The following is a 15827-nucleotide window of genomic DNA, read 5'->3' as shown; positions in this document are numbered from 1 at the left end:
TGTTACTCAAGACACTTGCAACCTCACCACCCTCCACACCAAATGAAGTGAAATCACACGGATTTCCCTCCATCTCCAGCCCTGGGTCTCCCCATCCCTGGGTCTCCAATAGGGAAGCAGAGTGAAGGATGGACCGGAAATAATTTCCTTCACTCCACCCATGAATATGTTTCGGGTATAGACTAGGACTCAACAGGATGATCTATGCTCTTTTGATTAGAGGATTAAATGAAGACCACACCATACATTAAACAAAAGCAAAATTACTCAGATACTAAAAACTTCTAGGCATAAAGTGAAATTTAGTTCCTTTTTTTTCCTTCTTATGACATTATATTCTTGCCGCAACTTGGCTCATTACCAGGAGGAAACTGGGCCTCCCGCAGCAAGCCATTCTGAACCACAAATATGTTTCCTTGCTTAAGAGCATCTTGCCCTGTATCCACACGTACCCTCATCCTGCACTGACTCAAGATTTTCCTTTTAGTCACCTGATAACAACCTGGAGCCCCAGACTCCACTTGCCCACAGGCATGCCTCACAGAGCCACCAGGAGGCACGTGAAGATCAGGTCAATGTGCTAGAGGCTCACAATGGCACAGTCCCCAGAAGAACCTCATCTCCCCCAGCACTGCCAAAAGGCACCTCACCAGCAAGCTGTCTTACCTCACGCTCCAGTCACTAACCAAACAGCAGAGGAAGCTGGAATGAAACAGGCCTTCAAAAATCATTGCTGGAAATTGTTTCACTAAAACTCTAAGAACTCATGATAGGGGCTAGTGCAAACAGATAGCATAACAGTGAATCTTTATTTTATTCCTATAAGTCGCGTCTTTCATCATACGTTTAGTTCCTGAGGGCAGGTGTCACTCACCGATGCAGGCATGGACCCTCACAGACAGCTGCGTCCTTAGGATGATGCTGTGCTTCTTGCCCCGCCTAACAAGACAGGAGACAAAACAGGCGCATCAGAGGAGTCAGCAGAGACACCTCACGTGCTGTCAATCCACGTGAAGGTTCTGACATACCCACTTAAGTGGGGATCCAGAGAAGCAGAGACCCACACTGAATAAGAATCTATCCTGAAATAATGTTGACATCACAGGACTTTCACAAAAATAAAATAAAGAAGTCTGACTTTGTTGGTCTGGCACATGCATCTCACTGCCAAGCTCCATCGATTCATTCCATCCACAGAGTCTGCACGTAGTCATGCTTGACCATGTTGGGAAAATTTTAAAATCTGTGTCCATGAAGTGAAATTCCTGGAATGTAACAACACAAATCTGCTTGATCATTCTCATGGCTATTTTTACCTTTTTGTGGGGGTGGGGGCAGATATAGGAAAAGGGAACACATCATGGGGTAATCAGAACTGCTTTACTGTGTATCAATTCAAGACTGTGTTGGCTTTTCTCTTGTACTTTTACAGGAAAATGGGAATCTACAAAATAAGGCTTACAGACTACTTATCAGAAATGCCAATTTACACCACACCCCGTCTCACCTCTGCTTCCTTCTCACTGCATTTCTCATGAGGAAGAAAAAGGGCAGACCTCCCCAGGTTCCACTCCCACTAGGGCCCATTCTGCTTTATGCAGAGAGGAATCAAAGCACAGAGCAGTTGGTAGAAGGAGATAAAGGGGAGAAAACATGAGTCCTGGCTACCCAACAAGAACAAAGGCTTTGAGGTTTGGAGAAAAGGGGAAGGCAGTGGACAAAGGAAAAGCAGAGCCAGCCAACAGCATGGCAGCAGGTAGTGTGGCAGGGCTCTTGGAAGCGGGATTCCCTGTCCATCCTCACCTCTCTCCACCAGGGCTTAATGTGTAACAGAATCTGGCAGTGCTTTCCTGCCTCCTGGTGTGTGGTTGTGTTGGAGAGAAGGGAACACAGATCTCACCAAGGCACGCTACTAATACTGTGATTATGAATTCACAGTAATGACTACATCAATTACATTTTTTATTCTTCTGACCAGGTAGGAGACAGAAGTATGGTTTAAACAATGGTTTGTTGATTCTGATATGATTTGGTTGTGTCTCCAACAAAATATCATCTTGAATTGTAGCTCCCATAATCCCCACAAGTCATGGGAGGTAATTGAATCACAGGGGCATTCTTGTGATAATGAATAAGTCTCATGAGATCTGATGGTTTGATAAAGGGCAGTTCCCCTGCACACGCTCTCTTGCCTGCCACCATGTAAGATGTGCCTTTGCTCTTCCTTCACCTTCCACCATAATTGTGAGGCCTCCCCAGCAATGAGGAACTGTGAGTCCATTAAACCTCTTTTTCTTTATAAATTACCCAGTCTTGAGTATATCTTTATTAGCAGCATGAGAACAGACTAATACAGATTCTTTTAAAGAAAAAAGGAAACCCAGCTGCATAATTGCAAAGCATGCAGTAGCCTCCAGCTGAGCAGCTGCTTCAAGTAGAGTCTGCATTCAGAGTCCCCTCAAAATTCAATGAGCCCCTCCATTTTCCTTTGTTCATTTGTTTTACATTTTTTATATGCAAGCCATTAGTCTCAAGAAGCTTGCAGCCAATACTCAATGTCTACAGAAGACAAGTTCAAGATTCCTGTAAACACAGACTTCCACAAAAACATATTCTCCACAAAAAACTCTCACTCTCAAAAATTCTGACATGAACACTCCTTCAACTCTTCTGACCAGACCAGAAGAAAGTTTTGATTTAAGTGCACCAAATTGAATTATAGACAGCTTTTTGTTTGACTTGCCAAGAAAGGTTTTCTGGGGTAGCGGGGACAGCAGCTAGGAGCAGAAAATCAGTGAACCCCTGCCGGGGGCCAGGCTCTAACTATTAGAAACGGTAAATCCTAGTCTTCCAATCTCAAGGATTTTCTGTAATTCGCATTACCAGCAGTTATAAGTCAATGGTAAATGTCAAATGAATAGCAGACAAAGAATATGCTATAGATGCCCAGAGAGAGAAAAAGCATGAGCTGGCCAGGGAAGACATTTCAGAATGCCCCAAGTTCTGGAGAATTTCAGAAAGAGGCCATTGGTTGCCCCTTCCTGTATCTTCAAACAACTGCAAAGTTGCACTTTGAGTGTGTGTTTCCCCACATAATTCTCTAGACCCACAGTGAGCATGTAGGGTGGTCACTCTGGGATTCCAGGCCTCTCAATGAAAACAATGACTGCCAAGACCCAGCAAGCCCACCATCCTGGAGGGGTCATCTTTTCCGGATGCCGAGAAACCAGGCAATTGGTTTGTTAAGCTAAACCCTAATGGAAATTAAGAGAGCATAGAAGAAAAAAAAAAGTCCTATTTTTTTTAGAAGTTTAATCACTTACAATTCCTCTGCTTCAATATTCTAGCTCCTACCTTATCTTCGGCTGTACACAAAATCCTATACATGAAGAAACCTGCATGGAACTGGGAAACAAGGATGGTGGAAGCAGGCTGAGGTGGGGACGAGGCCCCAGATCCCAGGTTCAGAGAAAAGGAGGGGACCAGCTAAGGAAGAGGCAAGTGGGTGAAGAGTGTGGCCAGATTCAGCCAGGTTCACAACAGGGCATCTGTGACCTCTCACCCTTCCCTACCCCTGCTTCCACCCACCTCTGATGTAGGTACTACTTCTGTGTCCATTTTGCAGATGAGGAAAACAAAGCTTGTAGAAATGGTGTAACTTGCATACAGGGCTGGTGGAAACAGAAGCAGGGTTGAAAGCACAGAATCTGACTCCACGGTCACCTGCACCACCCTGCCTCTCACTGCACAATTGCCTCACTGTATAACCACCTCTAGGGCTTACAAAGGATAAAAAGAGTCCCTGGTTTTTTAGGGAACTGGTGTAACCTCAGTACTAAAACCTAACCAAAAAGACACACTGAAAATCTAAGATGCAAAAATCTAAGAAAATATTGAGAAATCAAATTATGCAATATGTAAAAATAATACAACAAGACCATATAAGACTCATCCCTTAGAGTTCAAGAATTAGAGTCCAATATAAGAGTTTTACATATATATAACATATCTATTATATATACACATATACGTAAGTCTTCTTGACTTCTTAGGAAAACCTTATTTGGTCTTATTGTATTTTCACATATTGTTTGCGCGCTCTCTCTCTCTCTCTCTCTCTGTGTGTGTGTGTGTGTGTGTGTGTGTTTAAATAAAATAAAACAAAGGACATCCACCATAAGATCCCTTTAAATTTGGTAGCTTCCCTCCACCACTATATTTTCTAATTAGTTAAAACTGACATATTGGAGAAAGTTTCACTTTTATGTATTTCTTTTACATATGGCCATTTCCCTGCTACCACTGATTCTAAAAATCTTTTTGCTAAGTCCTTTGGCTTCTTTTAGGGAATTAATCATATCTGTTTAAAGACAATCATTTTATCCCTGCCTTTCCAGTATGTACACCCTTCTCTTCCTTCATGGCTAAAACTTTCAAAGTAAAATTAAAGAATCACAGGCATACTCCCTTCCCCACTATGGGACACTATGTCAGTTTCGGTTCAGAAATAGTAATAGTCGTTAACATTTACGGAATGCTTATCATGCGCCAGATGAGGTTCTAAGTACTTTTTACAGATTTAGTATTCAGAAAATTTCTATGACGTAGCGATAGGGTTAGGCTTTGTGTCCCCACCCAAATCTCATCTTGACTTGTAATCCCCAGGTGTGAGGGAGGGACCTGGTGGGGGGTGATTGGATCAAGGGGGTGGTTTCCCCCATGCTGTTCTTGTGATAGTGAGTTCTCATAAGATCTGATGGTTTTATAAGGGGCTCTTCCCACTTTGCTTTCTCACTCACTCTCACCTGCCACCTGTAAGATGTGCCTTTGCTTCTCCTTCACCTTCTGCCATGATTCTAAGTTTCCTGAGGCCTCCCAGCCATGCAGAACTGTGAGTCAATTAAACCTCTTTCCTTTATAAATTACCCAGTCTCAGGTACGTCTTTATAGCAGCGTGAAAATGGACAAATACAGGTAGATAACATTATTGACATTCTAAAGATAAGGAAATCGAGGCCCAGAAAAGTTAAGCAATGGAGCTGAAGTCACACAGCTAGAAAGCGACAGAGCTCAGACTCAACCCAGGCAGTCTGACCCTAGAGTCAGTGCCCCTAACACCTCTGCAGAGCTGCCCCCCAGACGTGTGCTCCTCTCATTCATTCCCTCATTCTACTGGTGCCAATATCAGGCAGAAAAGGATGCTAAGCTGCTTACAGTGAATTCACATGGACAACCTCTCAAGATTTGCATCTTTAGACTATTATTTTCTGAACTCATACATACGTATGAGATGTACTCTATGAGATGCACAAAATATATGGAGCTTTAAGACAGGAATATAGAAATCCTACCTGCATTTCCAGCCTGCTAGCCTGCCCTGAAGATTTCAGATTTGCCAGTCCCCACAACTGCATGAGCCAATTCCTTAAAAATAAATATTTCTAGATAGATAGATTACATAGATGAGAGAGAGAGAGAATAGGAACTGGTCTGTTTTCACACTGCTCTAAAGAACTGCCTGAGACTGGCTAATTTATAAGGAAAGAGGTTCAGTTGACTCACAGTTCCACATGGCTGGGGAGGCTCAGGAAATTCACCATCATGGTGGAAGGTAAAGGGAAAGCAGCACCTTCTTCACAAGGTGGCTGGGGAGAAAGCGATGGGGAGGGATGGGTGGGGGTGACTGCCAAACACTTTTAAAGCCTAAGATCTCATGAGAATTCACTCACTATCATGAGAACAGCATGGGGGAAACTGCCCCCATGATTCAATCACCTCCCACCAGGTCCCTCCCTCCACACCTGACAATCACAATTTGAGACAAGGTTTGGTTGGGGACACAGAGCCAATCCATATCAGATAGATAGATATTCTCTTGGCTCTGTGTCTCTGGAGAATGCTAATATAAAATTTGATATCTGCCTTCATAGGGCTTCCACATACCAAAGAGAGGTTGTCAGTATGTATTTACTGTAAGCACCTTAGCCATCCTTTTCTCCCTGATACCAGCATTCTGGGTTAGTTTTGCAGCTGCCACTCCTTTTGAGTCTGTGTTTTTGCAGCAAGATGAAGTGGAATGCACCAAGTACCCAGAATCCAGTGACCCAGAAGGCAAGGCGGCTCAGCTTGACCTTAATCTCCCCAGGGAGACTCGGATTCCTTTCCTATCAGCACAGCCACTGCCAGGGAAACATCACCAGCTTCTGAACAGCCACTCTTTGGAGCAGGCAGCCACAACCAATGGGCTGCTCACAACCAAGGCCAAGGCTACCGAAGTGCCAAGGGGACTATCTAAAATAGATAAGCAACTCAAGGAAACCCCTATGGAGGCACATGCACCAGAGACACGATGGCACTACCACTAAAAGAACTTTCTGAAACATCCTGCCTTCTCAGAATACACAGATTTCTGTTACAATAATATCAGTGGCCTTGGGAAAAGTCTGGTTTAACCAACTAAGGTTCACAGAAACCTGTGTGTTTCAGTTCTGACCCTGTGTCTCAAGGGAGCCTTTTTACAAGAGTAACATATAAAGCCCTTTGTGACTATAAGAACAAGTGCTTACATTATTTTATTGAGTGGTATAGAGCCAGAAGCTTGATGACTTTCTCCAGCAACCAACAGTGGAATCAATGCTCCCAAGTACTCCTCCACTTAAATTAGAAGAAATAAACTATGGTTTCAGTCAAGGATAGAAACAGATGTTTCACCATCTGGCAAAAGTAGGGACAAGGGCCCCCTCAACAGTTGCCCCAGGAGTAAAAAGCTCTTAGTAAGCTTCTGGAGCTGTGGGGCTCAACTGGCACTCCATCTCAGGGATAAAGAGATGGAGGAGGATTTGAACCAGTCATCAGCTAGTAAAAGGACAGTGCTAGCTAAGATTAACTTGCCTAGAAGCTCAAAGTTTAAGCAAGAGAGGCAGTTGCCACTACATTAATCTCCGGGTGTGTTCTGTTCTCCCCTGGCAGACTATAGAGGTAGAAAAACATCGACTCTGAAGCCAGCTGTGTGATCTTGGACAAGTTACTTAACCTCTCTGAGCCTTGGCTTTATTGTCTGTAAAATAAGATAATGTCTACCTTCTCCTGAGGGTGTGAGAATTCAATCAATCAATGCAAGTAACATGCTGTGGACATGGCTGGCATGTGATAAATGCTGAATAATGTTAGGTAATACCCTTGTTGATATTACTGTTCTTTCAGCCACTTTCTCTCCCTCGTTCCATTCGTCTTAATGTCTGGATATTCTCACTTTCTGTATGTCTCTTGCTTCATTTTTGTCTGCCTCTTCTCATTCCTCCCACCTCTCTCCTCATCATACCTTTTTCTCATTCTCTCTTCACTGCCCATTCAAGAATCGACAATAATAATCCATTTGTTACTATTCGATGCTTTTTCCTGTTCTTCATTAAAGTTCCCATGATGTAGCATTTTAATTTTCTCAAGGGACTGTACTAATGTCTGTGCCTCCTGTGTGTGCAACTCTAAGTGCGTCAGCCTCTGAGGAATGAGTCATCTACTTTAACTGGAAGGTGTGAGGAGTCCGAGACACACAGGGGACCCAGGTGGAAGCACCCTGGGCAACATGTGCTACGACCAAAGTGTGAAGTTTGTGCACTTGGGGAAAAGGGACCTACCAAAACAGGTCACCTCTCTAGATACCTTCTCAGAGAGGCCAGTCTGGTTCTCTCATCTTCCAGTTTCCTTCACCCTCACTTCAACAAGACATGAGGCAGACAGAATGAACTTTCTCAGTCAACTTCCGCTCAGCTAGTGTCCTCTCATCACAGAAGCTGGAATTTCTCCCCACACCTAGCCCGGCCGTCACCAGCTCAGTGTCTCTCTTCCATAGTCATTCCCTTACACGTTTTTTGTAAGCTTTAATGAGGTATAATTTAGGTACCATAAAACCCACCTGTTTTATGGATATAATCCACTGATTATTAGTATCTTCATAGAGTTATACAGTCATTACAATCTAACTTTTTTAACTTTTTCATCAATGCAAAAATACCCCCAAACCTTCATACCCATCTGCAATCGCTCTGTGTCCCCACACTCAGCAAGAGGCAACCACCAATCTACTCTGTCCCTCTAGAGATGTGTCTTTTCTGGCCATCTCATACAAATGAAATTAAACAGTACTTCACCTTTTGTGTCTGGCTTCTTTCACATGGCCTAATGTCTTCCAGGTCATCAGATATCGGATATATGATTTACAAACATTTTCTCCCATTCTGTGGCTTGTGTTTTCACTTTACCAATTATGTCTTTTGGGGATGCAAAAGGCTTTAATTTTTATGAAGTCCAAACTATTTTTTTCTCTTGTCACTTATGCTTTTGTCATATCTAAGACATGGAAAGCACATGTGGCAAGAACCATGACTCTGCCTAACCCAGTCATGGAGACTTGCTCCTGTTTTCCTCTGGGAGTTTCATTGTTTTGGCTCTTACACTTAGGACTATGGTCTGTTTTCAGTTCATCTTTGTGTCTGGTATGAGGTCCTTGACATCTTGATTAGCTCATTCTCTTGTCTTCCACCCTCACATACCCTGTGATGGGACACAGCCCTTGTTCAAGCTGTTCACAGATTTCAGCTCCTGGGAAATCCTGCTGGCTCTCTTCTCAGCCCCCAGTCTCTCCTTGCCAGCCTCTGCCCCCACCACCCTTCTGCTTTCTCCCCCTTCAGACACCCTAAATCTCCTGCTCACCACTCCCAGCCTTGCCTTGCTCCTCTCACAACTTGCCTTTGTGGCACAGTGTCCTCAACCGCCCATTCTTTGAAATGTCCTCTCTCCTTGCGGAGGCAGATGCTGCTGGTTACCCACTCAATACCCATTTCCCTGTCTGCCTTATAATGGGAATTCAATTGTGTTTGGAGTGACAATGTATATTCCACAATGTGGCACTCTACAATGTGGCACAGTTCTCATCAGTGAACTATAGATGGAAGTCGCTGGTGGAGCTTCTGGAAAGCTCTTTAAAAGCAGCACACCCAGCCAGCACCAATACTGCTCTTCACTCTTCTCAACTAAGGCAGGGACCACTGGCTGTCACCTAATATTCATAGCGATAGCAGGAGAAGGTTAGCTGGATACAGCCCACAATTCACTGTGCCCTCGAGCCTCTGGCCAAAATCATATGAGTGAAAGCTATGTGCACGCAGAAATGGGCATGCACTCCCTTCGTCCCTTTCCTTCTTTCTAGGGGCTGAGATACAGATGAGATGGTAAGAGTGGAAGGAGCCACCTAGACCCAGAGATGGAATCCTTGCGGTCAGGATGCTATAGCTATTTTACAGTTCCAAAGAGTATTGCCTGTATTTGGAATCTTATACAAGAAAAAAACTTTTATTTTATTTAAACTGCCACATTGGGAGATTTCTTGGTTGCAACAGAGAAGACTGCATCCTAACCAATACATGCCTCCCTGTCTTGATATGACAAGGGTGTGGGGCAGCTGCATTGTAACTATGATGAAACACGAAAGACAAAAGCCAGATCCTAAGGATGGTAGGGCATAAAGATAAAACAAGCCCAGGTTCCTAAGAGTATCATGGAATCAACATATTGTACTTGAAACTGTATAATTATCCACTGATTTTCTTAGAGTGGCCTTTGTTTTATAGAAAAATTTCATAGAAAGTAGAGAATGTTCTCATATATCCACACTGCCCCTCCCCACCCACCCATTTCTCCTATTAACATCTTGCATTAGTGTGCAAGATGTTAATCTGTTACAACAGATTAACTGATATTGACACATTATTAACAAGTCCATAGTTTTACTTTATAATTCACTGTGTTGAACAGTTCTATGAGTTCTCACAAATACATAACGTTCTGGATCCAACATTACAATAACATACAGAGCAGTGACACTGCCCTAAAGATCCCCTGTGCTCCACCTGTTCATCCCTCCCTACCCATCTCCCAATCTCAACTCCCACTCCGCAACAGATCTTTTCACTGTCTCCATAGCTTTTTGCCTTTCTCGGAATGTCATATATTTGGACTCACAGTATGTAGCTTTTTCAGACTGGTTTAACTTCACAATGTGCATTTAAGGTTCCCCCATGTCTTTTCTAGCTTGATCACTCATTTCTTTTTATTGCTAAATAAAAAATATTTCATGGTATGGACAAATACTATGGTTTGTTTACCCATTCAACTACAGAAGGACATCCTGTTTCCAAATTTTGGCAATTATGAAAAAAGCTGCTGTGAAAATATGTGCAGGCTTTTCCATGGACATAAGTTTTCAACTCATTTGGGTAAATACCCAGAAGCACAATTGCCAAATTTTATGGTAAGCCTAAATTTAGCTTTGTAAGAAACTACCAGACTGTCTTCCAAAGTGGCCGTGTCATTTTGCATTCCCACCAGCAATGAATGAGTGTTCCTGTTGCTCCACATCTTTGCCAGCATTTGATGATATCCGTGTTTTTTTATTTTAGCCATTCTAAGGGGTGTGTAGTGGTATCTCATTTTTTTAAATGTACATTTTACATTATATTGACATGTAATGTTGGATATCTTTCTATATGCTTATTTACCATCTGAATGTCTTCTTTAGTGACATATCTGTTCAGATCTTTTGCCCATTTTTTAATCAGGTTGTTTTCTTATTAAATTTTAAGAGTGCTTTGTATATTTTGGATACTTGTACTCCATCAGATACGTTTTGCAAATATTTTCTCCCAGTCTGTGGCTTGTCTTTTCATTGTCTTAATATCCACTTTTTTTCCATGATAAAAATATAGTCAAAAATTTTAAGCCACTGTTATCTGGGTTCTTTGCCACATGCAGCTAAACCTGAGTCTCTTACTGATGGACAACACCTGGGTTATGGTTTCAATGGATCATCTGGGTGCTGCCACCTGGGTGACTGCTAACTTTCATTTTCCCTACAGCCAGGGCCTGGTCCTCTCCTCACCTGCATCCTATGGCTGGCCCTCCAGGACACGACCTGCAGACTCTGTAGCTCCCTCCAAGGAAGCACCCCCAGCCTCTCCAGTATTCCAGCCTTCTCACCTGGGTCCCCAGCCAACATTTCTCACTAGCCACCCCACACCTTGTGTGTGGCTTGCCATAACCTCAGACTAACAGGTATAAACCCCTCCTCCCCTTTTCAAAATTGCCTCCACTGTATCACCTCACTATTTCCCTAACTAGTCCACCATTCTGTGCACTATTCCCCTAATGCCACAGGTCCATTCCATTCTCTTGTGTCCCTCTACACGAGCTGGCACCATGGCTCCAGATTCCCAGCCCCCTCCCTCCCCAACCCTGGGTGAGGCCCCAATCCACTCACCTTCCTCGGCTACCAGGTTTAGGTTCATTAGGCCACTCCCTGCTTGTCCCCCCAGGGGGTTACATCTGATCAAGGCCTCCCACTCCAAGTTCTTCCCACTCACCCCCACATAGCCCCCTCATCACTTAAGGAGTTCTGTGGGGGCTCTCTTTGCAGGTCATTTTTCTTCTGTCTGACTCCAACCCACATACCTACCTGATGTCATCTTTACCCTCATACATCCTGGCATTTAAAGGCATTTAGAACCTTTGATTCCAGTGTCCATTCAGCATGGGAGTTACTTCATTCTTGCCTGACTTACTGCAGCCTTTTCAGGAATGCCGTCTTTCTCACGCAGTGGTTCTCAACTTTGACTGCACACTGAAATCACCTGGAAGCTTTGAAAATCACCTCTGCCTGGGCCCACCCCTGAGTTCTGATTTCATGAGCCTGAGGCTGGGCGTGGCAGGGAAGGTTCTAAAGTTCTTCAGGGGGTGGCAATATTCTCCAAGACTGAGAGCCTACGCTGCAGGTTCCCAAACAAATATCTAACCACCTGGACAGCATTTTTCTTTTTTTTTTTTTGAAACGGAGTCTTGCTGTGTCAGCCAGGCTGGAGTAAAGTTGTGCAATCTAGGCTCACTGCAACCTCTACCTCCTGGGTTCAAGCAATTCTCCTGCCTCAGCCTCCTGAGTAGCTGGGACTACAAGCACGTGCCACCACGCCCAGCTAATTTTTTGTATTTTTAGTAGAGACAGAGTTTCCCATGTTGGCCAGGCTGGTAGCGAACTCCTAACCTCAAGTAATCCACCCACCTTGGCCTCCCAAAGTGCTGGGATTGCAGGCGTGAGCCACCGTGCCCAGCCTGGACAGCTTTTTTTAAAAAAGCAAGATTCTGAACCTCACTCCAAACCTTCTGAAGCCAGAACCTAGAGATCAGCAGTTCTGGCACCTGGAACTGGTGTGCAGGGCCTCTGGGCTACCCACTCAACCCAGCTGAACTCAACCCTAATGGCTCCTTTGGTTTTAAAGGGCCAGTTTTCTCCCCCACTGAGAGCAGGGGCAGAACTTGATGGCCTCCACTTTGAGCCTTGCATAGCACTATGAAGACAAGAGCTTGAACCTGTCACTGATTAGCCACAAGGCTTCAGCCAACACACCTGCACCCTCCACTCAGGATAACTACCTTAAGAGGAAAAAAAAAAATCAGGGAACGTCTACCTTTCTTCCCTTCTGCACCCTCACCAGAATCTCTCTCTTAACCTGGGGGTTTCGTTGGTTTCTTGTTTCGGTTTGGTTTTTTAGGTTCAGTAGATTTTTAGACTTATGTTCAAAATCTATTCTGTGATTTCCCATTCCACCAGTCTAAAATGCAGAGGAAACCTGGACAAATGTGTGAATGGGTGAGGTTAACTTTTGTATTATATCATAAGAAGAAGAAATTGCTTCCATTCCTTCAACCCTGATATTTTGAGATGCAAAGACCTCTTTGAGAATCCGATGAAGGCTTTGAAATACCTCCCCACCAAAATCCCACAAACCTACAAACTGTACAGAAACCTCAGAGGTTCATGGGTCTCAGGGCCCATGATCTGCAGGCTGAGAAGTGAGGTGTCCAAGAATAACAGCAGAGCCAGTCCCAAATCCCCAGGTTCCCCTAAACAGGTCCAGCACAAAGCTGGCAGGACCCATGTACCCCTGCAGATGGGACTCCGCATGGCCCTTCTTAACCTTTCCCAGATGCACATCCAGCCATGATTTCTAAGCCACCAGCCTCACATAGACACATGGGCCCAGGGTTGGAGGACTACCAGCCCCCTTGGCAAATGAGAGAAAGTGAACAGCATGACACAGCCAGTAAGCAGCAGCTATCTTCACAGCCAACCCTGTGGCACAGGCCTGAAGGGAGTCATGCCAAGGAAAAGGTGAACGCCCCAAGTTACCTGAAGTTAGGAGCACCTGTGAATGTGTATGCCATGTCCAGCCACCACACTGGTCCTCACGATGTCCCTGAAACATCATGGTTCTCAGGTCCACTCTTGGCTCAAGCCACACTCCCACCTGGCTGCACCTTCCAAATACCCAAAGCCACCATATCCTCCAGGGCTTGCCTAAAAGCCCACCTTCTCCATGACAGTGCCCTGTGGACCCAGGCTGGCATTGGTTTCCTTTCAGAGACACTGAGGGTAGCAACAGGCAAAAGAGCGGAGGTTCTGGCCCAGCTCAGCCCTGTGGGCAAACCTCCATTGAGGTCTCTTAACTAAAAGTTGAGATCTCAGGGCACCTGACCTGCATAGAATCCTCTGGGTCTAAATTCCAGTGGTTCCCATCTCAATGTATCATCTTTCCAGAATTGGACTGTAATTATAACAGAGGCTAACAGTTTTGAGTGTGTATTATGTATCAGGAACTAGTTAATGTTTTAGATACGTTATCATATTTTACTTCGAAACAACCCAAAGAGGCAGTATTATGATAATATTGCCCCCAATTATAAGGAAACTGAGGTTCAGAGAGGTGAAGTTACATCCCCAGGGTCAAACAGCCATGAGACTAATGGTAAAGCCTGTGTCCCTAACCATTATGCTACACTGCTCTCCTCAGGTGCCAGAGACCCCATCAGGACCCCTCTTCATACAGCAAGATAAATGGGATTGGGCCATATTTTCCTTATTCTGTAAATAAATGTTACAAGTGTCCTCATTTTATAAACTCCTATCAGAGGTAAAGTGGCTTGCCCAAGGCCACACAATGACAACGTCAGGAAAAATAACCTGGAGGCTGCAGGCTTCTCTGTCTGCTGCACCAGGTCATGCTTGCTAATTTCCCTGGCCTCAGAAGGTGATGAACAGACCTGGCTCTATTTTCTTAGCATAATAATTGCTTTGTCCTTCTACTTTTGAAGGTCTTTCTCCTCTTCTCTGACTAGCTAGAGCCTGAGTGATAATTCTAAACGAGAAGTTAATTTTTAGTCTTGGCATAAAAGTGCAGGGTAATGGACAAGAACAAAGAAGCAAAATCCTCCAGCAAGGAAACTCAGAACACATGGTATGAAAAACATCACAATTTTCACACAGACTCATACATCTTCATTAGATGGCCACAATATTAGCAGACATTTTGCTATAACTGACACAAAGAAATCAAGAGAAAAAAATGGTATTTGCCATTTTCATACCTCCAAAGGGCAAATCTTAACTGGGAAGCAATTATATTTTAACTCCCCCTCATGGGAGACACACAGACTTTGTCAAATGCCACACATCTAGGAGAGGACCTAAAAAGTCTATTTCAACGATACAAACCCTCACTCTAGGGTGATTTGGGGGCACACTTGTCAAATGTGTAGCTATGCATGCCTATAATTCCAACACTTTGAGAGGCTAAGACAGGAGGATTGTTTTGAGTCCAGGAGTTCCAACCAGCCTGGGCAACATAAGGAGACCCCGTCTCTACAAAAAAATACAAAAATTAACCAGAGCAGGAGAATCATTTGAGCCTGAGAGATGGAGGCTATAGTGAGCTGTGATTGCACCACTGCACTCCAGCCTGGGTGACAAAGAAAGACCCTATCAAAAATAATTAAAAATGTAAATTTTTCTAGAAAAAATTTTAAATGTGTAGCTATTCAATATCTTTTGGGCTACCTTCCTCTGTAGTTTCCCAAGTCTTGAGTCCCACCTCCTCATCTTGCCATAATTCATTTTCCCAGCAACCCTAGCTACTAGAGTATAGAAATGGGATTCAACCTCTACCTATTGGATGGACTCATGGCCAAGTGATGATTCAGAAGGGAACAAAGTGAGAATACAAGAACCAGAATCTACTCTGGGGAGTTTATAGCAGGATGCCCTGGCTCTTTGGGAACAGCTGTGGAGGAAGTGCCAGCATCTGGAGACAGGTGTTGCCCAGGTGAACTGTAGTGTCAGTGATGGATGATGGCAGCAAAGCTGTTTCAACTGGAGACAGTGTTTTAGGCCAGGACCAATTGTCCTTGCAGGAACCAACCTCATGCCACCAAAGGTGCCAATGTACATGCTGCATAGAACCTAAAGTACCTTTGCCCAGAAGCCCCGGGATGGCAGAAGAGCACAATCTTGGGAATTGGTCACATCTGTGTTCAAACTTGGCTTTGCCACCCCAGACATTTAATTTAACTTCTGACCCTTGGTTGTCTCAGATGAAAAATTGAGACAATAAAATCCAATTACATGACTAGTATGATAATTAATTATTAAAGATCTTGTGAATAGGGAGCCTAATATAGTACCTGGCATAATAGCTGATCCAAAAATATTATTCTTCTCCCACACCCTTTATTCTTATTGCTTTTATCAATATATTAGCACTTTTTTTCTGAGCTGTCATCTCCAAATCATTCAAGTTTTGATAAGAAAGAAGAAAACAAAAACGAGGACAAGGTCCTCAAGCACAACACCACTAGAGACATTTTTCAAGCTGACAATGATCTACTCATAACATTCCCGGGGTCTGTTTGATCAATGAGCCATGAAGTCATCCAATTAGACTATC

At 43.9% G+C, this 15827-nt stretch overlaps 1 protein-coding gene across 15 annotated transcripts in view; it reads right to left on the bottom strand.

The window, feature by feature from the left end:
- The window catches only part of FHOD3 (formin homology 2 domain containing 3), a 482704-nt gene that overhangs the window by 407092 nt on the left and 59785 nt on the right, over positions 1–15827 (bottom strand). For 14 of the 15 annotated variants that reach the window (XM_063597250.1, XM_055102327.2, XM_063597253.1 and 11 more), the window contains exon 3: positions 875–939. The exons of the other annotated variant lie outside the window; for it this stretch is intronic. In XM_063597250.1, the coding sequence (XP_063453320.1) occupies positions 875–939 (65 nt within the window). The remainder of the gene's footprint in view (positions 1–874; positions 940–15827) is intronic. 15 annotated transcript variants of the gene reach the window in all.

This window comes from Pan paniscus, chromosome 17 (assembly GCF_029289425.2).
Source record: "Pan paniscus chromosome 17, NHGRI_mPanPan1-v2.0_pri, whole genome shotgun sequence".
Classification (NCBI taxonomy): domain Eukaryota; kingdom Metazoa; phylum Chordata; class Mammalia; order Primates; family Hominidae; genus Pan; species Pan paniscus.
Note: the sequence above shows the minus strand (reverse complement) of the source record. Positions and strands in the feature narration are given on the sequence as shown.